This window comes from Triplophysa rosa, linkage group LG6 (genome assembly GCF_024868665.1).
Source record: "Triplophysa rosa linkage group LG6, Trosa_1v2, whole genome shotgun sequence".
Lineage (NCBI taxonomy): Eukaryota > Metazoa > Chordata > Actinopteri > Cypriniformes > Nemacheilidae > Triplophysa > Triplophysa rosa.
Genome location: NC_079895.1, coordinates 5,682,825 through 5,706,914, shown reverse-complemented (window position 1 = coordinate 5,706,914; position 24,090 = coordinate 5,682,825). Strand labels below are relative to the sequence as shown.

Genomic DNA, 24,090 nt, shown 5'->3' with positions numbered 1-24,090 from the left:
GGAAAGGACCACGAGCCGGTTCTCGTGTCATCCACATGGCCACAGGCTCCGACATATACAAAGATTACTTGAGTATAAATATGTCCCAAAGTAAACCATTACCTAAGCAGGCTGGCAGGATTGCTTGACATTTCAGCGATCAGAGATTGAATCAATGGAACAAATGTTTCCCATGTAAAGTTGGTCTGGCATGTAAGGGCATACGACTGAAGAGTACCTGCAAAAGTGTTTTTGTCATATAAGTCATTTCATCTTATTGATAACTGAGTCTAAATACTAAAAATGAAGTCCAAAAATATACAAAAGGTTTAATTATTCCTCTACTGTGTTAAACAGTGGGACATTACAGATATGTTGCATTGTAATGTTGCAGCATAGTTGGATGCTGTTAGAAGACATAACCTATTTTTATTACCGTGTCAAAACAGCAAACATATATTACATAAATAAAATAAACAACAGTAACAATTATGAATCAATTCCGCAACATAATCACATTTTAAGAATTAACTTAAGTGAAGTGATTTATCATTGATTTGTTCAAAATATCTGTAATATTCACCTTTTTTTGTATACATATGTAATTTTATTCTTGTAATAAAACTTACAGTTTGGTGATGTGGTGACATTGGGTTGGTAGGTCATAATCCAATAAGCCATATGGAAGTACGGTTCCATGGAGGGCCAAAGACAGCTCTGCTCCAGCTGAGGACTAATGGTTTTAAACTTCTCCAAACCCCTGTTTTATAATAAGACACAAAGAAACATGTAGGCTATTCATGAAAATTGTTAGGCTAACCATGTTTTCATATCAATTTTGTTGTTCCATGTTTATAGTCATTTTTAACAAGAAACATTCTGGCCAATAGCAATGGTTTCTGACCTGGTCATAAGAATCTGGGACAAATGAACTGGAATTTGCTCTGACATCCATGCTGTGAAGTTTGTCTGACCAAGCTTAGTTACCAAGTTTTGGAGGGCAGTACCATAAACCATGGATGTTGATGATACTGTGTGCCACTCTGACATGATCACGGAGGGTGTGACATTATACATCACACTTCCATTAACAATGCCAGCCAACTGTTGGACCTGTAATGACATATTTTATTTGAGTAAGTCATAATTGATATCATGTTCAGAGCATCACTTCTAAATACAGTATGTGCCCATACCTTCTCAGTTACGGGGTTAAGTGATGTCATCAACATTTGTTCAAGCCACATGTAATTTTCAGAACAAACTAGTGTGTTCCACAGCTCGGGGTTCACAGAGGTGTATGCAGACATCCATGCCCAGGGAGCATACAGATCGCTGCAGTTAGTGTTGCCTTTAAAAACCTGTTTAAAATGTTGAGGCAACATTAATACTTGAACGTAAACTACATTAAGCGTATACATAATAATTTTTTTCTACTCACTTTGATCAGAGTTTGCTCAATGGAATCAATGACATTGTCAGCCCAGGCATTAGCAACGGTCTCATTCTGAGCTAGGGAAAGGAGGACTTCCTGGAGAGTCTTGGTGTCTTTCAGGACAGTGTTCAGAAATGCTGCGAGACAGATAAACGAACATAGATTTTAAGTTTATTATTGTATTTATCTATTAAAGTTGAATGTTGTCACCCTAATTATTCATTTATTTATTTGAATTAAAAACATTTCAAATAGCTTCCACAACATTACTTTTTTTTTGGATAAAAGTCATAATTTTCTGGTACTTACGCATCTGCACTTCCATTGCAACTCTCACCATCTGCATGGACGAATGACCAGCCATCATGAAAGTCTGAATGTATTCCCAGCCAGGCAGTCCACGCAATAGGTCAAATGCTGCATTGCCGATTCCAAGGAATCTGTAGAGGACAAATCAGTGATGAAATAAAGCAGATATAATATTTACTTAAAAGCAGTATGAATATATTGGGTTGACGTACATTTGTTCCCCCAAACTCTGCGGTTGAGCATTGCTGGTGCTACGTGAGGACCTGACGTGTTTAAAAAGAGCTTGGGAGCTTGCTGGAGAGATGAGGCCCAAGATGTTGCTCACCATCTCTTTAGCAAAGGCAATGTCTGCTGAAGAAGAGCTCTGACTCCAGGCCACCAGCACCTGTTGTTATGGAGAATTAGACATTTTGGCTTTTTGCTTGGTCTATAATATATTTAAATACTTATAAAACAAAAGGATAATGACAGAATATAAGATAAAGTCACTTTTATTTAGTATACACTGTAGGACTTCATGCAATACAGATTGCTAAAAGGGACAGTTCAGCCAAAAATAAAAATTCTGTCATCATTTACTCTGCCCCAAGTTGTTCCAAATTTCTATACATGTCTTTGTTCTGATGAACACAGAGAAAGATATTTTGAAGAATGTTTGTAACCAAACAGTTCTTGCCCACCATTGACTACCATAGTAGGAAAAATTACAATGGTAGTCAAAAGTGCCACAGAACTGTTTGCTTTCCTACATTCTTCAAAAAGTGGTAGTCAATGGTAGTCAATGGTGGCCAAGAACTGTTATTTCTCTGTGTTCATCAGAACGAATACATTTATACAGATTTGGAACAAATTTTCATTTTTGGGTGAACTGTTCCTTTAACAGCAGTTTTACTGTAGTAAACAGGAGAATCAACAAGAACTTATGCGAATTTTCGTGTGTACGCAATAGAGGGTATGCTCGCGATGTCACTCTCCCAAGTTAAACACCATGTGAACACGCCAAAACACGCTCCCTTGAGTGGCAAAACACTCTGCTTACAATATCAGGAAACTAAATTCCGTGCAACATATCAGTGTCCAAGGACACCTGGTTCCTTTGTAAGTCGTAAGGATCACCGTAGAGTTCAACTGCTTTTAATTTCAGCAAATAATTGCGTTTTAGTCCTGTTTTCTTTGTTTCTCCTATTGAAAGCAGCCATTTTGCTGTGTGTTTTACTCAAGGGGGTGTGTGCCGACATGTTCACGTGGGAAAGTGACGTTAATGCATACCCTCTATAGAAATTGAATTGGTTATAATTTATTAACTTGGTATAATATTTTATTATCAAATATACATATTTCTGTGTCAGGACACTGGAACACACATCATGAAACCAGTGCTGTGCTGGGTAAAAAGGAACTGTTTGGTTCTGGTGACTTTTAATTTGAAATACTGTTTTGTTGTTTGTTTCCACACCAGATTTGTTTCCAACATGTTTGATACATTATTGCATTTCCGACATACTTGATAAATATCAGTTAAGGATCAGTATTCACACTTCAGAATGCTGTGCACTTGTCTGGGTTAAAGTATGAGGAAGTGTGCATCACAAGACTGATTTCTATAATGCTGGTGTTATGGAAACCTGTGCTGTGCTGTGATGTGGCACAAATCAACCTTTGTGTGGCGCAAAACAAGACAAAAGCGTCCCAATGTTGTTATGATAAAGAACTGTACTTTAGGAATGCTGCTTGACCAATCATGCTTCAGCACTAGCATTACATAATACATAGGCTACACTACATATTATGACATATACATGTTTTTTTATGTACCTGCTGGGCAACCTTCCCCTTATGTATCGCTTGAAATATCTGTCCCACTTCCCAACTCCGGCAATAAGAGGCAGTGATGCTTTTGTCGCACAAAAATGTATTGAAGTCATCATCGATGAGCAGCACTTGAATCTAAAAAAACATCAACAACTAAATTTTGAGCAAAAACAGTATGGCTCTGTTTCAAAACACAAACTACAGATACAAAATGAAATGCAAAAAATGTATAGAGAGCATGTACTGTATAGAACAATCATGAAGAAGTACCTTTTCCAGAGGAATCTGGATTTGGCTGATTAGGTCCTTTATCTCTGAGGCGAGGGGATCAATGCTGCTTTGTGTCAAGACATCACTTAATTTGATATACGTATCTATTTTGAAACAGAGAGAAAATTGAGATTGCAACTTTGTAAGGCTGACACGTGAAGGGCTCGTCTGTGAACATAAAAGCAAGCAGGTAACATTCAAAAATGAATGAGGCATGATAGCTGGATAAGTCAAAACACTTAAAACATTGTTTTAAACCAGTGGTACCTGTATTTCTAAGTACTAGAATAATGAAACATATCTTTCTATGACGGTAAGAAGTAGGGGTGTTACAATAGACCGGTTCTGATAATAATTGTATTATTAATAACTGGGATCATTGATATCTTATGCTAAACATATGACAATAGTGTTTTTAAAAAGTTGACTTAAGGTTAATGGTTGATTTAACGACTTAATGGTTACAAACTATTTCTTTCTCTGCCTCACTACAGTCATATACAGTCATTAAAAGTTGTACACTACTGTATGTGGTGTTTAAATGCTTTACAAGTAAATGTGATTGATTGATTGATTGATTGATTGATTGATTGATTGATTGATTGATTGATTGATAGAACCACTGGTTTCCATATTTCCTAATAAATGATTTCGACTAAGATTATAATCTGTCTGGGGTTATGTGCCTTGCTCAGTGGCCGAATGATTGAAACCATTGCAAGGTTCACCAGCAAACTTTTACTAGCCTTACTAGTTAAGTCCAGAGCCGATCCTCCCTACACGCAGACTACGCAGGTTGCATAGGGCCTCTGCACCACTAGGGGGCCCCCTTGAGTACCGAATCCAAAACACCATACGCTATTTTTATGACTTGCGGGTTCAACTTTACAACATTTGGAAATTTCCTTTTAATACTTAATTTATTACTTTGACATACTCGGTCTCGGACATCGTGTAGTGTGCGGCAGGCGATGACATGCGCGTGATGTGATGATCAGTGTTGGGTAAGTTACTCTCAAAAAGTAATTAATTACTAGTTACTAATTACATATTCAATAGTGTAATTAGATTACAGTACAAATTACTCTCTCCAAAAAGTATTTAGTTACTTATTAATTACTTTCTATATCCTATATCAACCTTGATTAGTTAAGTGATTCAAGGATAGACATGAAAGGGCTCTTTTAATTCATTTAAATAAATAATATTAAACTACATAAAATACTCTTATTAACTCACCAAAGTATTACAAATGTGAGAATAATACATTAAAGCACAGATTTTAAAGTTAGACTTTGAATTTTGATGTCAATTCCACTCTTGCACACACATATATTACACAAAGTATTTAGTTTAATTACATCAAAAGTAACTGTAATTAAATTACAGAAAAAATAAGAGTAATCCTTTACTTTACTTTTTCAAGGGAAAAGTAATTAAATCACAGTAACTAATTGCTGGCAACACTGGTGATGATGCACGTTTACATATATCTGACCGTGGCTAAACACGGAGCTATACGTCTGTAGCGGAAAAAAACGCCCAAAACACAAAGCAAAAGAACAGGGAGGCATGTGTTGTACTATTTTCAAAGTCTTATTTATTTTTTGCCAAATTATACAAGTACAGATTTACAAATTCAGTATTTGTCCACTGGCATAAAGTTGGTTTGACGGGAGCGTCTTCAAAGTTACATAGGCTACACATTAATATACACGTTTCTAACATCAATAGCATTTTAAAGGAACATGTAAAGTGTTCATGTGGGTGTCACTACTGCAATCCACTGTATTTCGTTTGCCCATGATAATATGTAATTTTTGTGTCATCACATTTAGAGAATTATTTATGTTTTTGTACGCTTAGCTTTCTTGAGTAAATTATATTTATCATGTTTTATTTTTGTTAATCACTCATTTGGTTAGTTAAAGTTTTTTTTGACAGCTAGATTGTTCCAGAGCCACGCATTACTTTGGGTAAGAATTATTTACATGTGAATCAAAATGTGAATTTAATTTTAAACTTAATTGTTCTTACTGTCAGTTTAATGTTTTTTGTCTTTCAGATTTTATTCATTTAAGTGTGTTAATTGATTTTATTATTTTTATTTCTTATAGTTTACAGTTATGTTGATCTAAATTTAACTACGACAAGGGCCCCCACAAAGGTTTGATTAGGGCCCCCAGACATCTAGGATCGGCACTGGTTAAGTCTCATGCACGTATGTACAAATGACACCCAGAAATACGCCATTCAAGTGCGGATGAAAATTAGCCTTTGGCTAAATCGGTACGATGCATCAAATGGACACATTTACGTTAAAATTTATACACTGTCCCTTCTCAGATAAATAAAAAATAATAAGTCATAAGAACAAGATATAAAGTGGCACATACATTTTAGCTTTGTGTTGATTTTGAGTAAACAAGTTCCCCTTGTGTTCCAAAGGTTTAAAAGTTCAGTTAATAATATGATTCATGATATATATATACGTTAATATGTTGACCGATTGCTCCATCACGGACAGCCTTGGTTAAAACTGTCTGAGCCTATGAATCCTCCTGAAACAAGGCAAGTAGGCCTACTGCCACCTCATACTACTATATGCTTCCTGGCTGATCAGTACAAAACAAGTCTGAGTACCAGTAAGTGTTAATTAAAGAGAGAAACGTTTGAACCTATTAAAACTGACTAGATTAATAGGAATTGATGAATCATGAGGAAATGAATAAAATCTTAGGTCACAGAGCATGTTGAGCAGGTCTTCAACTTACCTCTCCCTTGCCAAGAGCTGGTGTAGTTGAAAAAGTCAATGGCTTTATCAATGACTGCGTTCATGGCGGAGGCAGAAACATTGGCCTCTGGGAAAATCATCTGGATGAAGCTCAAGACACTATGCAAATAATCAAGTTTGAGATTCTTTAAAAAAAGTTGACACATTAAAGCAAAGGTCACATAATATTTGAGAAACATGTGATAAAACCGGGCAGAGCACTTACATACTAATTTAATTACAACACACACATGTTTAAAATAAGCAAAACAGACTTATGTGAAAAAAATCAGATTTATGTGAAGTGTGAATTCCTGAATACAAACTTTTTTAGACTTCCTAATTCCACCGCTCCGGTTTTTAGCTTCTCTTGATCTGTGGGCTTTAGGAAGAGATCAGGCAGGCCCAGCAAGAAGTCCCACACTGACGTTTCTTCTTGAAGCCTATCTACAACCACCACGCTCTCCCCGACCGTATGCAACACTTCTTCTGGGTTATTCAGGAACACCTGCCATCCCACACAAAAATACACAAACATAAAAGCCATGATGTATAATGATGTTTGTATTTAAAGAATAATGAGTTGTGTGGGTTGACTGAACACACCTGGTTTAGGGTTAGTAAGGATGCTTCCAGAACTGTGTTGTTGGACCTGCAGAAGTTTATTAGGCCGTATGTGAATGGATCCACCTGGGAACTGTCTGATATGTTCATGGCAGTCATGGAGAAGTTGCAGATGGATTTTTTCAAGACGCTAATGGAGTCCCACACAACGTTCATTGAATCCTATTAAACAACAAAATGAATTTGAAAATGAATTGTTGGCCATTTTAATGATATAAAGGAATAATAAATAACTGTATAAATACACATAAAGGTCAAAATCAGTGATGTGATGTGAGTATCACATCAGAAGTTTAAAATAAGTTATATAAATATAAATATGACAAACATCAATTTTAAGTAATGATTGTATTATATAGTGGCTAACCTGATCAACCAGTACGGTGTTGTTCAAAGCCTGCATGACTGAGGTTACATTAGGATGTGACTCAAGGCTGGAATCTAAACATAAAGCAAGGTTAACACAAACTATAAAACAAAAAGACGTGTGTACTAATAAATACTGCACGCATATCAGGGCTTACATTTACATTTCCGTTTTAGTCCATTTTCAATACTCTAATATATAATGGGTGATATTTTATTTTTAATTATTGAAACAGTGCACATACTGAGTATTCGGTCCCATAAGTCTTGGAGTTCTGGTTGATTTGCTGTATCTCTTTTAAGGATGGAATGAACAAGGCCTTCCTTCTGGAGATGAGCCAGGGGAGGTAAGTCATGAAGCAGTGATGGGAGACTAAAAAATACAGCAAAGCATCAATCAATACAACTAATGGAAAAATAGCTCAACAGAAAAGAGAATTCTGTCACCACACCCTCATGTCTTACAAAACCTGTATGCGTTTTTACACGCAACAAAAGAATTTGAACATTAAAGAATGTTTAGTGCAGTTACTGTATGTGGGTAAGAGTGACCATGACTGTCAAGCTACAAAAAGGACAAACCCTCTTGTGTGAGAAGCAGGCAATGTGCAGATTTAAATGTTCCTTTAAGAGACAAGATCTGTCATCATTTACTCACCCTCGAGTTGGAAAAAATGCCATGTTAGTCAAAAAATTGTTTGCTTTCCTACATTCTTCCAAATATCCTCTTTTGTGTTCAACAAAAAGAAATTCATAAACACAATTTTTCCTACTTTGGAAGTCAATAGTGGACAGGATATGTTTTGTTACAAGCAAATATCTTTCTCTGTGTTCATCAGAACAAAGACATTTATACAAAATTGGAACATCTTGAGGGTTAGTAAATGAAGACAGAATTTTCATTCTTGGGTGAACTGTTCCTTTAAGAGATATAATAATGTACAGTTTTAACATACAGTACAACAAAATGATTGTATTGTTAAGTAATGTGGATAGCCCAGCTCAGATTTTAGAGGAATTCAATGAGAAAAGTTTTTCTATCTTGACATAAGATCTCACGGGTCTTCTCAGGAGACTCACAAGATTTCCTGGGTTCTTTTCTCAGGATAAAGAGAAGTGGGAGATTACCTCTTTTGTTCTCTGTTCAATCTGATAAATCACTAGAAAGTGCACGTCACTTTTTCTTTTTTTGATCTGCTACTCACACAAAGCAAATATGTGGTTTTAGAAGCCTGCGCTAAGTCTGAACTGATTTTATTGTGTTCAGTGACAATTATCGAAAGCATTGCTGAACTATAGGGTGTTTTATAAACGGTAGCATTTTACACACACACACACAAAAACGCATAAAATAAGAATCACATGGAAAGATTACAATAAAGCACACAACATTAAAAATTGTGTCGCCTTGTGAAACATTGACTAAGTGAGATGACACAAACAAGTTTTGTGGCGCTAAACAATACTTATGGTCTCAGCTGGTTGACAAAAACACACAAAGAGATGGAAACAATAAAGACCTAAACGTCTTTTTAAGATTTACAGGGTCAGATCATCTCAAGTTTGAAGTCGCATAGTGAACATACAGGGAGGGTCGAAGTTTTTCTATTTTGTATTAAAATATAGTTTGCCTCAAAAGTCTGAGTTGAAATGTGTATGAAAAACTATGTTTCATAATAATGGTCCCACTGACTACAAAGGTTTTTGACTGACTTAACAGGACATTAGACACACACAGAGCTAAAAGACCGCCAATGAACGAATGAGTTCAGTAAGCATTACTTCATTAAAAAAAGCCCAGAAGTTACTGCCGGACAACAAACCAAATTGTATTCTTTTTGTGAACAGTGACTGAGCAAAGGAGATAGCAATGTCGTAGGAGGTATTTTACCAGTGATGCATCAAACTAACACGTGTGGCATTTCTCGACAAAGCGAGTTTTCTATAGGTTTTTTATCTATCTTTAGCAGTTAAGTCAAAACGTCCACCATTACTGTAACTCAAGCTGATTCAGGAAATTTAAAAAACACTGACATCCCATTTCGAATAATAGTTGTGGTGCTACCTGCAACAGCTTTCAGGGAAAACAGGACAGCAAGCAAGAGGTCATGTGTTACCTGTGAGATTGGACATCCCTGCGTCGTCGATGACCCATGTACCAAACGGTTTTAGACTGTTCTTGTGTTAGGTAGGATTTGTTGGTGCAGTGACTGTCTGTGCTACACATGAGCGTCTGCAGGAATGGGAAGAACCCGGCGCTCGGAAGGTTGCGTGGCGCCACATAGCCTAAAAGAAGCGTAAAAGAATAAAGATGATTTTTTTTGTTTGTTTTTCAACTTTAGACATGTTCATATTCCAGGGTTGGAATAGTGTTTTTCACTCTGTATAATGTTGTTTAACTCGGGTATATCAGTATTATTAGTAATAATCCATGTTTGATTTTGTGAACTCCTAAAAGGGCACACATATCATTGCGTCATAAGGTATACTGAAGGGTATATATCCAAATGCACTAAGAGTGACCACTTAAAAGGTTTCATTCTATTATTTGAGATAGTTATGCAATGTTTATCCGGCAAATAGTGTTGAAAGAATAAAAACCATGAACGCATGACCTACTTGGGGTGTAACAAGTGTACAATTGATTTGATGGCTAATGCTTATTGTACATACAGAGCAAACAAGATTCACATGAGGAATTATTCATTGCGCTGTTGGTTTGTTTAATTTTGTTATAAATTACCTTTAATATCAGATGTGGGATTATGAAATCCTAATGTTTGTTATTTTATTGCAAAATATTTCTGCTTTGAGCAAAAACAGACAACAAAGATTCCTAATTCAGACATTTTACAATACAAAAACAAACAAAACTGAGATTACCCTTTACAGAATATGAAGAAACCTTATCCAAAACTACCATTCAAAAGAACCTACTGTTGACAAATTGATTTGGTACATTAACAACGTGACTTTTAGCCTGTCAGCCTGTTTTTTATACAAAAGCATCAGCGTGACTTAAAATCATGTGCAGGTGTTTTCAGTGCTTTATCAGTTGCTTTGTATGTGGCTATAATCTCAATATCAGACAACACGTGCACACACTGTGCACAGGCTGCCCACAAACCATCGAAAGTACAATTTATAGGAGTTAAGGCACACATAGTTTTATATCAACCCTCCTCGAATCTGTGTTTCCAAGGTACACAATGAGAGCTTTTAAGAATAAACACATCCACATGTACATACACGTTTCTATTTATCAGTTGTTTTCTGTAAACCATTAACAGTTACTGCGATGGTATATTATTGTGTTACTATTGATATATTTACAATAAAAACCACTTATAATGCTACAAGCTAAGCTGTGGTTGATCACTTTAAATGTCAATCAGATGGTTCCTCCTACACAGGTGGGTGTGGCTTGAACAGAACTGGCATTCTGGACCAGTTTTTATGATGTTTAGTTAAAAGTCTGGCTTTACAAGAATGTTGAGAATGTGGCTCTCTAACATCCATTCTGCTCTGTTTTTCAGTTGATTCTCCCAGCTCTATAAACTTTAAAGGATTCGTGCTGTGACAATACAGCAGCAACCGGCTTTCCTCAATTTACCAAACACAATATCTTCACCTTTCATTCAGTTTTGAGTTTCAACCCTTGGAGAATGACTCATGGTCTTTGTGGATCACATAATGGAAAAATTACTGGAAGCAAGATGCAAACAGAAAGTGATTCTCTTTTCAAAGAACATAAAGTCTCAGTTAGTAGCTGTTCACAACATTATCTGTACATCTCACGTATGTAAATATCAAGAAGAATATATTAACCAGAATCAGTTTACCATTTTTGCTTGGTTATCAAATGAGTTTTGGGTTACTCATTGATGGATGTAAACACATTGAGGCACAATGCAGGTCATTTGGGAACTACTTACAAGAACGGCATAACAACTTGCTTCTCAAGAGAGATATGTGAAATAACAGAAAAAGCCCAAAGGACAGACAGCTTAAGCTGATGTCTTTGCAGACAGAAATGACATAAACATCTTCAGGGCTCAACGCTAAGATTTTTTTTCTGGGCCAGAATATCACGTTCTGGTTTTACTGACCCAACCACAAAAAATGATCCAATTTTATTTTAAGTAACACTAAAATGTTTAAATAATTTTAATCTAAATTTAATAATATTATATATTTATAGCATTAAAGGAGTCATACGACACGGCTAAAACAAACATTATGGTTTGTTTTAGATGTAATGCAATGTGTTTGCACGATTTAAGGTTCCAAAACGCTGTATTTTCGACATACCGTGCTTGTTTGTATCTCCTCTTTGCCCTGCCTCTCTGAAACGTGCAGATTTTTTACAAAGCTCATCGCTCTGAAAAGCGAGGTGTGCTATGATTGGCCAGTTAACCAGTGCGTAGTGATTGGTCGAATACTGCAAGCATGTGATGGAAATGTAACACCTCTTACCATATTTGGAACATCAGGTTCCAACGCAATTGTACTGACAGGTACGCCCACCTTACTTGCGTATACATTTGGGCGGTCTTAGTCAACTCATACCACGAACTGACGTAGATTTGAGGGGTGTGGTTACACGAGGCGTTTCAGGCAGGTCTGGGTGAGCATTCGCTTTTAGATAGAATGCATCTTTTGTTCCGACACTTTAATTTTTGCAATTTTACGTGTCTAATACCTGCATGGGCAACTTATGACACACCAAAGACACAGAAAAACATGTGTTTGTGCCATATGACCCATTTAAGATTAAACCACTCTACCATTACATTTAACATGTTCTCAAGAGATGAAAGAGTGCATTAGTTGTGTCATATTAAACACACAAAAAAAACAATCTGAAGATAGAACCTCAATCACAGAATGAATCAAACCATCAACATTATGTTAGTTGCAATTTAGCATACACGCATTAAAAAGGTAAGTTACAGTACTAAGTGCAGTGACAGTCCCCATGGGACAACCTGGAGATAATTGCATTGCTCAGAAGTACAATGGTGATAATATGAGACCGTGATCTCAATAACTCCCCAGAGTCTAAGACCTTCTCTGAACTGAACCTGCAAACCTTGACTTAGCAGCCTAGAACCAAAGAAACAGTATTAAAAAAATAAAATTCACTGATTTAATAATTTGGTCATTGAACGAGAACAGCAACTTTGAAAGAGAAAAGCAACATATATAATTCGGTGTGTCTCACACAAAGTTATCATATATGTCTTTAAAAGACATGAAAAACAGCAATGTTATTCAGACCACTTTCAGGATTTATACTGCTTTTTATGTCATTTTGAAGCTTGACTACATTACACAAATAACCCTTTGAAAAAAGGTTTACACGTTTAAAGAAGCAAATGATGACAGACTTTTGATTTTCAAATGAAATATTCCTTCAAACCTTTGCTATTAATATTATACCCTATTTATCTTAACCATGACATCTCTTACAATGGGATTAAACAAAAACAAGATATCAAGATGAACAACATTCCATCCTTTTTTCTGTCACATCTAGATTGATGTAACTATATTGACTGTTTAAGTGTTTCATTGTAAATAAAATGCCACACGTAATTAATTTCCTATTGTTTATATAGGCCTACAGAAGGTGAGAAGAGGGTACATACATGTGTCTTTGAGTTGTGGAGGGAACTGTGAGCGTGTGATGGCCAAGATGATGAAGATGACAATTGGCCAGATGATGAGAGCCACCGACCAGGCCTGGAAACATAGAAAGCAGCCCATTATACACATTATATATATATATTAATATATTATACAGTGTAAATTGTGTTTAAGTGCTGTACGCATCAAGTCTGTATACTGCTATTTTATTCAAAGTCAGAGGCATATTCTGGGCAGCCTGGCTTGACAGATTTCAATTGTACCACTTCACAAGAAGGGCTTACGCAAAATATTTATATTAGCCTACCCTAAATAAAATCTAAAACCATGGTTGTTTTGGTTCCGTGGTTTTGGTTACATGAAGAGGATACATTTAAACCACCGCTAATTGAATTTAAAAGGAAAGAGGAATTATTCAATTTCGAATTTCTCCTTTAGACAACACATAACACAGCCTAATATAAATGATCATCTGCCGAATTTCACACAAACTGTGTTTAATACAGACATTATTACCACTGCATGAACTAGTTCTTCTACATTTCACAAATGATTTTATAAGCGTACAGTACTCTAGGAATAAAAACAGTGTCATGTTATCAGATTTGGCCGTAGGCCTATTTACCGGCTGCCGGATGACACTCAGACCATTTTTCCAAAGAAGAAGTCTTAATTGTTTTAAGAAGGATGCCATCAGAGGAAAAGTGCTGATTGAGATAAAAGAGAAAATTGATTAGAATTGTAACTGTTCCTATTATGTTGAAAACTATTTTTTTATTTAGACAAAGTATTTAATGGCAATAAACAAGCTAAAAAAATAAGAAATGTTTAATGTCACTGTAGTATGTTATATTTTTGAGATTATATAACATATAATAATAATTGGACATTGGACAACAGGTGCATTTCATCTACAAATTTCATGTTGCATTGTAAAAGTAATTTGGACCTTGTTTAAAACAAAAGTGAGATTAGAATAAAATAAGAAACATTTTCTTAGAAGTTCACTTTTTAAAAGAAGTCATTATAATAACATTTTTATAGAACAAGGTAGCCTAGGCTATTATTTAAAAGATAAATATATTGACGAATTTTAAACGTGTGTTTTCAAAGCAAACTCCTATGTACACAACAGAAAATTCATCATGGCTGTTTTACAAAAAAGTCTGTTGCGTTATAGGTCTAATATAAAAACATTTCTAAGACAAGACCCGCACAACCTATTTGGGATCGTTCGCATCAAAATAAAGAAATAAATCAGGACTGAGTAGCTATTCAACATCATGACAGAACTCTTTATTTGTCTACTTAAAAGAATATAGGCTATTGAATTTATGATAAATGTCATGTAATTTTAAACGTATATTTACCTTGTGCTGTGTGTGTTGTGTTCAGTTTATCTTGTCCAGTGCAAGTGATGTATTGTAGACATTCTGCCAGGTGATTCCTAGCTTCGCGCTCTCTCCATTTGATGTACAATCAACAGACAAATAAAAATAATAATAACGACAACGTGAATTAGATATGCAATATTTAATGTTGCGGAAAAAAAAGGTTTCTTCTCGTCGTGTATTAGCGCCGCTGTCTGTGATATCTAGTAGATGTGTATGCTCATTGACTTTCTCAGAGCAGGTGAGACGGTGGTGGGAGTGACGTAGAACCCGTGTTTTACAAACACCTTGTATGACCGGTTTATCATTTACAGTCGTGTGTGTGTGTGGTCGCGTGCTTATGGAATACCGAAATATGCGATCATAGGAAAATAAAACTGTTGCTTTTGTTGGTTTTTAAAGGTATGCACTTGGTTGGCAATGTCTGAACGGGGAATCACTTAGAGATTAAAAATGAAATGAAAATACATTCATTATTTACCAGGCACGTGCAGGGGGGGGGGCTGCGGAGGGTGCTTTAGCACCTGCCTGTTTGGCCCGTAATGCCGAAAGTGCCCTTTTGTCAAGGCAAAACAATATATATTTTTTGTCATAAAAGGCCATTTTGTGAAGCCCAGCTCAATCTAACTATTAGTAAAATTAATGAATAATAATTTAACCTAAATAAATCACTCACGTGATGACCTTTCACCTGATGACCTCATCTGGGAGGACTCCTCACTTCAGACGCCTTCAATAGATTAGCGCATTTCCAGGATCTACATACTGTTCGCGGCTGCCGGGTAAGTGGTGTTTTCAGGGGAGCGGTGTGCTTGTTTACTTCTTAGTGTATTTATTATTATTATAACTAAGTAGTAGTATTTCACAAGAACGCCGTGAAGAGAGCATGCACGGCTGTTGTGTGTGTAGCCTGCTCTGAACTGGCGTGACGTTAGCTGCAGCTAATGTTACTTCTACACACAGCAATATATAAACAAAGGTGCTTGTTCACTTCTTGAATCGATGTTTGCTGTTTGGGGGAGAACAGTTTCACGGGCGTCGAGGGATCAGGGCCCGGTTGCATAAAGCACCTTAAGTGTAATTTTCCCTTAAGTGTGTCCTTAAGTTTTACTTAAGTTATTCTCCTAATGTCTTTGGTAAAGGAAAATCACCCCAAGTGTCATACTTAAGGGAAAAACTTAAGGTGCTTTATGCAACCGGGCCCAGGTCTTTTTATATTGTTTGACTAAAACTATTAACACTTTGAAGTATTATTATTATTTACAGTATCACTGTAACACTGGTAAAACAGTCTTAGGCCATGTTCAGACATTACTCCCTTTTTAACAAGAAAAAGTTGACAAAGGCGCTTTTTTAGTAAAAAAATACAAATATCAGCAGAACGCCATCTCTTCGGAGGCAGCCCAGAGAAACAGATAGAGCGTAACAGAAGTCTATTTGAAACAGAGTTCGTCTTGCAATAACTAATCACATATTTAAAAACTACATTACTTATTTCTCTCTAGAAATGCAATCAGAAGTTGCTGAAAGTTAAAATTAAACTTACATTTATACAAAACTATCCTCCAACGGGCGTTTCGGCCTCCATTTTATTTTTTAGAGCTTGAGCCTTCTCGACCAATCACGTTCCTCGCATGTTGTTATGGAAACGACAGGTCTCTATCATTGGTTTGCTGTGAAAAGGGAGCTTGGCGTAGGGCGTTTTTTTTCAGATCTCTAAGGGTCTGATCAGACAGAACGCGTCTTTTGCTGTGAGACGCGCCTCTTTTGAATTGTTTTCAGTTGGCAGGGAGCGTTTTGCGCGCTGCTTATGCGCTGGTCTTTTCAAAGAGTCACCAAAAGAGCAGCGCGGCGCGCCTCGCGTTTTCGAACATGAAAAGCGCGTTCTGTGTGATTGTACCCTAAAGACGCTCTGAGCTGCAGAAAAAGACGTCGGCGCTGGGGTTTAAAAAAGCGCTCAGCACTTTTTTGGAAAGCACGGTTTATTACATAGGATTATAATGTAAAACAGACGCTAGCAGCTTCGAAAAAGAAATCAAGTCTGAACATAGCCTTAGGGTACAATCAACCGCCTCTCCACTCATCCGATTGGACAATGGAAAAAAGCGCACATGACGTCAAGCGCTTTTCCGCTCAGAGTTGAGTTTTTTTCAACTTCTGGCGCTCAGAGCGCTCCGCCTAAAACGCGAGGCGCAGCAGGGTCTGATCAGACAGAACGCGTCTTTTGCTGTGAGACGCGCCTCTTTTGAATTGTTTTCAGTTGGCAGGGAGCGTTTTGCGCGCTGCTTATGCGCGCCGGGCGCCTCGCGTTTCTGCCGCCTGCTGCGCCTCGCGTTTAGCGGAGCGCTCTGAGCGCCCGAAGTTGAAAAAAACTCAACTCTGAGCAGAAAAGCGCTTGACGTCGTGTGCGCTTTTTTCCATTGTCCAATCGAATGAGTGGAGAGGCGGGGCTTCGCTTGTGGCAACGGAAGTTTACAGATGCTCTGAACGCCTGGAGAGATGGAGGAGAAACTTGTTGTGGCTGTTTCGGGTTACCTAGCAACATACAAAAAACGCTGCGCGCTGCTTTTTTCATAGAGTCACCGAAAGAGCAGCGCGGCGCGCCTCGCGTTTTCGAACATGAAAAGCGCGTTCTGTCTGATGGTACCCGCAGGCGGCAGAAACGCGAGGCGCGCATAAGCAGCGCGTAAAACGCTCCCTGCCAACTGAAAACAATTCAAAAGAGGGGCGTCTCACAGCAAAAGACGCGTTCTGTCTGATCAGACCCTGAAAACAATTCAAAAGAGGCGCGTCTCACAGCAAAAGACGCGTTCTTTCTGATCAGACCCTTATTCTGATTTTCTCATCCTCCGACTTATACTTATCAACGCTTTTTTATTATCATTATCAGAATTATATTTTTAATATGACAAAACTATTTTTTCTACAACAGCAAAGACAGCAACATCCCCAGCAGCCCCCTCAACATTAGCTAAGATATTTGGAAGAGTGTCAGTAACTAGACAGATCCATCCCCCATTGACTCCCATAGTATTTATTTTCCCTATACCATGGCAGTAAATGGGGGATGAGATCTGTTTGGTTACTGACATTCTTCCAAATATCTTTTGTTGTGTTAAACAGAACAAAAACATTTACACACGTTTGGAATAATCTGAGGGTGAGTAAATGATGAAAGAATTTTCATTTTTGGGTGAACTATACCTTTAAGGTTTTTGGACAACTTTATTCACTTAAGTTTATAATCCCAGCATCATGGCATTTGCTGCTTTATCAATTACAGAAGCATCCGTATTGATATCACGTACACGGCAAGGAATGCATCGCTATATACAGTATTGCTGTATTGATGTTTTGAGCACAGCCATATTTAAAGCCTTGTTCCATGTTCCCCTTTTATACTTTGAGCACCTGCCCCTTTAAAGGTCTCTGCACGCCCTGTTATTTACTCACCCTCGTGTCATTTTCTGTTTTATGCATAACACAAAGAACACAACATTCGCCCCTTTTCACTTTCATATGGACACAAAATTATGTCTCATGTACAGCTGCTTTGTAACAATGAAAATTGTAAAAAGCACTATATAAATAAAGTTGACTTGACAAAACCACGTAGCTATATGAAAATGAGTGTTGGTCTCCAATAAGCAAATCTATTATGCCTCGTGATGTTCACACTGCTGCTTTTAAAGAAGAAAAGCAGATTCATGTCAGGCTGAGAAAGTTTCATAACAGGGATTGTAAACTGATCACTGTGGTATGTTCACTTGTGTTGAAATGCTATCAGATGGTATTTTTAGAAGAACAGGTATAGGCTACTTTAGCTTACTTTCCCACACAACTGTGTGGATTCATTTACAATTTAAGTTAGTTTTGTAATTGTAGCCTGCATATCACATCTGAATGTTGAAAATGATGTTATTACTAGTGATTATAAACATGTGTACATAGTTTCATTTCATGATTACTTTTAAACCCTTCTCCATAAGGGTATCTTTTTTCTTTGGTTTTATTTGAACCACAACAGAAAAACTATATATTTTGTTTATTCAAAATATTTATATTTACAACCTGGTCGTATTTAATGCAGATCACAAAGTAAACCTTAATTTTGTCATTAAGGTTAAATTTAAAAAGAAAAACAGACAATATTTATATTGTAAATACACCAGATATCACATAAATAATCTTCTATTAAAATCTAATAGTAATGATAAACAGTAACACAGCACTATGTTGGTTATAAAAACTACACAAAAAGCAGGACATTTGTAAGTTTTTCCAGAATGATCAACAGAACAAAGGACTGTAAACATCTCTCCTGCCTCTTGTCTGTGAGCATAAATGACAAAGCATGGTCTCCACCCACAAGTTATTGTAAAATGATCTGTACATCTTTGAGCTAAAAAGATTGCAATCTAAATGAAACCAGATTCAAATTTATTCCCCCAGAGAGATTACAAAACAACACTGAAAACCTACGGAACAGGTAATCTGCATTGGCCATTTAAATATGTAATGAAATACTGAACACATTCTACCTAAAACAAAAGGCACTGTGCATTTTGTCATGCATCAAGGGAAGAATAAAAGACATGTAATCGTTAAAATGCCTTTTAAAATGTTTTATAGAAAACTCACAGATCAAAATATATTTGGTAATATTGAACATGTCTAGGATTAGACATGCTTTCTTGGTATTTAAAGTTTATCTTTCATCTTACAAAGATAAAAAGTCATACCATTACATAACTTTAAACAGCAACATTACTGTTGCCTTATTGCAGTGTAGAAATACTGTATGGTTAAGTCATGTGAAAGCACATTGCTTTAGGCAAAACAACACAAATATATAACTATGTCAAATAAAACTGTATATTCACATGTTATTTGTCCATGTCACAGGCAGAAATTGTGCTGAAACAAAATAATTGTCACGAACAACAAGACAAGAAAGACTTGTTTACAGATTGGATCCAAAATCAAAGAACTGTAGGAAAAGATAGCAGCATTTACATATATACTGTCATGAGTGATGTGAGATAAGATAAAAGCGACATAATATTTTCCACTTTGGCTCGTGTATCATTATCTTACTCAATATGTTCTAAGGATGACTGTCACTCTAATGGGTTTTCAACATGCATCAGCGAAGAACATTTTCAAAAAATATATAATCCTCTTGAATCAATGGTAGTCTGTGTGATTAGCACCATGCTTTCTGTGCTTTCTCTGGCTATCAATAGACAATTTTCCAGTGTGTGGGCTGCTCACAACCGCTCTCATCGTCACCACAGAAACGATTATAAGTGGTTTTGGGATCGAATCCTAGGATCTCTCTTTCTTCGTGTATTCTGAAAGAGAAGGTTGAAACTGATGTTCCAATGAAATACCTGGCAGGAGAAACAATGTATATGTGAGTCAGTGGTGTTTGGTTATTCAACAAAAAGACGGTAAACCAATGCAAACAATGACGATCGCAAAACTAATTCATTTCAAAAGCCCAACAACAGCATGTGATAGACTGGATGAAAGATTGTCATATCAAACAATGGGCATTTTTTCCCAGTAAAGTAACTGCTCGAAGTGCCTGAAAAGCTTCAGGGCATGCCACTGTGTCAGAGGTCGCGTTTGTCTGGTTTTTAAATGAAAAAAACCCACACAGGTCACACCCTCATCAATAGAATAACAAATTAATCAAATCATAAATGCTTCCTTTTATAGAAACCTAGATGTTCTCAACATATATTAATTCTGATATTTACACAAAAGTTCAAAGTATCAATTCAAATGTGTTGTCTGCAGACATCATAATAAGGGATAGATTTAAAATAAAGTTTGATTAAAAAAGGAAAACTAACTAAATAAACAAAATAAAACATTACCCAGTGACAGTGAGGAAACAGCACTGTCGACAAAAAGGTCATTCAATGTTCAAATTAAATATTTAAGGGCAAAAAACGCTAAAAGTTCCCTCAGCATAAAAGTCTCACGGGATGAAAATGTGTAAAAAATGCAACTTTATGTAAATAGGGGACGCTCTGTTCTGTCGTTGATTTCTGGGTACAGATGTATATATTGCGTAGGATTTTTTTTCTTTTATAAAGAAGACTTTTACCGAAATGCCCATAATGGGAAACTCCAGTGGGAGTGCGTGACCATAACTACATTTCTTAGTTCACGGTTCACTTGTTGTGTAATTTCCTGTAAATTACATCACTTTTTTATAAACATTTTAATAATAATCATTATTATTGAGATTTTTGTGTCAACCCGAAAATAAGCAAATCTCTACTCACACCTGATTTCAAGATCAATGTCGCTTTAGACAATTTTAGTGTAAAGACTAAAATAACTGTAAATATTGTACATGTGAACACACGTATCATCTGCCCACCACTTTTTAAAACTATGTGACGTCCATAGATGACTCAACTTTCAGAGCAGTTTATTATGCAGCTTTTTCCACCTACACATTTCAACAGATTCCTTGTTGCGAAAGATAAAGGGTGCGGCTCGATACCTTGCATGGGCACAGATCCACTGGTCTATGATGGCCACCCCTCCATCCTTCAGAAGCTCCAGGTCCTCCCAGGAGGGCTCATATCGGACCATCTCAGGTAGCATTCTTTTCAGTTTAGCTAGCTCTAAAAGTAGAAACAAGCCCGCAATATACATATCTGTATATACATAAAACACATAAATAAGAGAATTTGTTTCTAGACACAATTTCCTACATCACATATTTCAGACTGCAAGGAAGTGTGGTTGAATTCTGAATGATCTAAATAAAAGTGTAAATCCTTTGTACATCAATACCTTCTCCATCTGCATCTGTTGCAACAAAAACCATCTCAAGTTTGAGCTTCATCAGGAGACTATGGATCTTCTTAACTGCACCTTTGAGGCTGGGCACATCTTCTCTGTGACCCCAGATGAAATCCTTTCTGCGCAAGTGCACTCCCAGGTAAGGGCCTCCCCTGGAACTGCCTAGCTTGTTCTGGATTCAACAGGTCACAAGAGTTCATGTAAAAAAACGTGGCTCCTTTGTCACAACAATGCAAGGCTGTAAAGCAAATATGGCAAACATGCCATAAATGCATAGACTTGACAACTGACAAAAAGCTTTTGCTTTTAATGTGCTTGTTGGATAAACAGCAGTCTTAGATTGGTATCTATTATATTGACAACATTAACTAAGCACTTTTATATTTGAAAATTCAGCATGTAAGTGAAGCATACTTTTATTCTGGTCCAGTCTTCATTGTACAGTGTCTGGTCCTCTTTATCCGTGGAGTTTAAAAACGTGGCCCTAAACTCGTCCGCTATGATACGTAAGTGTTTGGCAAACACCATACTTCGCCGTGTCTGTACAACAAAAAAGACGTTTCAAAGGTGAGTAAAGTATTTCAAAGGGGACAATTATGTCTCAAATAATTTTATTTCTAAAATAAACAAATATTTCTAAAAGATGCTGACAAACCTTTTCTTTACAGTACCTGATATATTTTGTTATCCAATGCAATGACATTCGTAGGGCTATTGTACATCAGATATATATACTGTACAAAAGTCAGAACTTATTGGTTTTAGACTTGAAGTCTACCATGATATTCCAGAAATGCGTTTTTATTATGGCTTATGTAACATTCATGAACTTACATCCCAGTAGTCTTTTCCAGCATAATGATCATGAAGAACAGCCTCAGCCCTGTCCAGCATCACTGACCTGCGGTTCAATGACAACGCACACAATGACAACACAAATGAAATGCCCGTTTGATTTTAAGGGTCATTTTATTTCATACTTTGTAAACTTGCATGCTGTTGGATATAAAGTGACTTACGTTGCTGTGATTTTGTTCTGTAGCATGGGGGCCAGCATGGAGGCATGTCCCTGGGCAGACAGACAGGTGGCATTCAAAGCACGGGTCTCCTCATAACCCCAAAACCAACCTCTGGAAAAGTGATTAACATTTAGCACCAGTAGGGTACAGAAATTACACTCTTTGTACCTAACCACACTGAAAAGACCACCTGAACTTAAAGGAATAGTTCACCCAAAAATGGTCCCTCCCCATTGACTTGACCCTGGGGACCATTTTTTCGGTGAATTATTCCTATAAGACCATACCTGTAATAGCCCTGTTTGTCTCTTGAGTACATGAGCTGTTCAATGCAGGGACGTTCGTGCACCTTCTCCTCCCATTTCCCATCAGTCCAGCCCTCTGCATAGCTTTGCAGCACGAGGATTTGATCGATGAAGGGACCCCCGGACTCTGAGACCAAAAATAAAGGCACGATTTTGACATGTACAGAGACATTAAACATTACATGTGCAATAATGCATGTGTTTATTCCAATGAATCAGTGTTAAATAAATACATGCAAATAAATCAATGACAACTAATAATCACGTGTCAGTCATGCTGACTGGCACATAAAGAATGCATGTCTCACCAGCAAGGAATTCCTCATACTCAATGACAGGTATGTTGGCCTGCAAACTGGTTATACTGAAGAATTCACCCCAGGGGATGCGAACCTGATGGATATCAGGGCTCTGCCAGTGATACAGCCGACCCCAAGGAGGCAACACCAGCACCCAATCGCCCTCTTTCCTCAAAGTCTTTAGCAAAGAGGCCATGCGAATATACACATCCCGGCGAAGATTGAATCCCTCAGGTGGATTCACGTCATACAGCAGATACCTGTAAGGTTACAGGTACAATCACGTATGTCTTAATATAGTTCTTAAAGTTTGAGCTGATTCAAGTCATTTAAACTTGAGTGGTTTAGTACTAATTTACCAAAACAAATAGTAAAATAATATATTATGTTTTCTTTATACTGTACATTTTCTGTCTGTATGTTTATTCATTTTCTACAGATGAATGTATAACATATTTCAAGCATGTATACATATTCATACATATCTAAACGTGTGATTTTGTGATCTATATTGATTAAGTGGTGTGCTTTTTGCCGTTTCTTCCATCCTGTAAGGATTCCTGTTCTTGCATACGTGTAAATGAATACAGTTTAATATCCCAAACGTTCTGTACTCCCAAAATATAAGCACAGCCAGTTTTAAAAGTTAAAAAATAAAAAAGATACTGCACAACAGATGTTTAACAGAGGGCTTCAAGTTTAGAACTGACATTACTTATGTACATTTAAGAAGCATACCGCACATCACGTGATGCTGCAGCCACCTGAGAAAGCGTGGACTGTCCGGCACGAAATGCCTCTTCCACTGAGGCCGAGGCGAGTTTAAGGGCGAAGATGATGCAGATCAATACTAAATAACGGCGTAATGTACGTTGGAAGGGGAAAACGAACCCCCTCTTGATCGCCATGTCTTTTATGGCCACGCATTTCCGGCGTCTGCAGAGTTGCCTGGCAACAAGCGATTTCTTTTTTTCCTCTACTGTAACTAACTGCAAATGTGCAATAGCGCCACCGGCTGAGCTGGGGTGTGT

At 37.0% G+C, this 24,090-nt stretch overlaps 2 protein-coding genes across 4 annotated transcripts in view; both read right to left on the bottom strand.

The window, feature by feature from the left end:
• Positions 1-16,191, bottom strand: part of abca12 (ATP-binding cassette, sub-family A (ABC1), member 12) — a 66,688-nt gene extending 50,497 nt beyond the window's left edge. Inside the window, exons 1-19 of one of the 3 annotated variants that reach the window (XM_057335930.1) lie at positions 16,155-16,173; positions 14,588-14,677; positions 13,843-13,924; positions 13,220-13,313; positions 9,686-9,854; positions 7,814-7,941; positions 7,570-7,643; positions 7,185-7,364; positions 6,905-7,086; positions 6,580-6,698; positions 3,806-3,909; positions 3,539-3,670; positions 1,936-2,108; positions 1,724-1,854; positions 1,421-1,551; positions 1,176-1,340; positions 884-1,092; positions 609-739; positions 103-217 (exon numbers count right to left, since the gene is read on the bottom strand). In XM_057335930.1, the coding sequence (XP_057191913.1) occupies positions 103-217; positions 609-739; positions 884-1,092; positions 1,176-1,340; positions 1,421-1,551; positions 1,724-1,854; positions 1,936-2,108; positions 3,539-3,670; positions 3,806-3,909; positions 6,580-6,698; positions 6,905-7,086; positions 7,185-7,364; positions 7,570-7,643; positions 7,814-7,941; positions 9,686-9,854; positions 13,220-13,313; positions 13,843-13,911 (2,306 nt within the window). In that variant the 5' untranslated portion in view covers positions 13,912-13,924; positions 14,588-14,677; positions 16,155-16,173. Of the gene's footprint in view, positions 1-102; positions 218-608; positions 740-883; positions 1,093-1,175; positions 1,341-1,420; positions 1,552-1,723; positions 1,855-1,935; positions 2,109-3,538; positions 3,671-3,805; positions 3,910-6,579; positions 6,699-6,904; positions 7,087-7,184; positions 7,365-7,569; positions 7,644-7,813; positions 7,942-9,685; positions 9,855-13,219; positions 13,314-13,842; positions 13,925-14,587; positions 15,112-16,154 lie in introns of those variants that run through there. The other 2 variants (XM_057335931.1, XM_057335933.1) reach the window with 2 other exon arrangements.
• A 2,493-nt stretch (positions 16,192-18,684) lies between these two features.
• pofut2 (protein O-fucosyltransferase 2) lies at positions 18,685-23,967 on the bottom strand. The gene is made up of 9 exons (XM_057335936.1): positions 23,798-23,967; positions 23,069-23,319; positions 22,743-22,887; positions 22,456-22,566; positions 22,271-22,337; positions 21,851-21,976; positions 21,428-21,608; positions 21,132-21,255; positions 18,685-20,001 (listed from the first exon to the last, which is right to left on the bottom strand). Exons 1-9 carry the CDS (start codon positions 23,965-23,967, stop codon positions 19,848-19,850), a joined length of 1,329 nt encoding a protein of 442 aa, XP_057191919.1. The 3' UTR covers positions 18,685-19,847.
• Positions 23,968-24,090: the final 123 nt, after the last annotated feature.

Excerpts from the sequence above, each read along its gene's own strand:
- pofut2 (XM_057335936.1), bottom strand. The coding sequence starts at position 23,967 with ATGGCGATCAAGAGGGGGTTCGTTTTCCCCTTCCAACGTACATTACGC. Across the intron at positions 22,338-22,455 it reads CAGAACAAAATCACAGCAAC|GTCAGTGATGCTGGACAGGG; the intron begins GTAAGTCACTTT and ends ATTGAACCGCAG. Across the intron at positions 20,002-21,131 it reads TGGATCTGTGCCCATGCAAG|GTATTTCATTGGAACATCAG; the intron begins GTATCGAGCCGC and ends TTCTCCTGCCAG.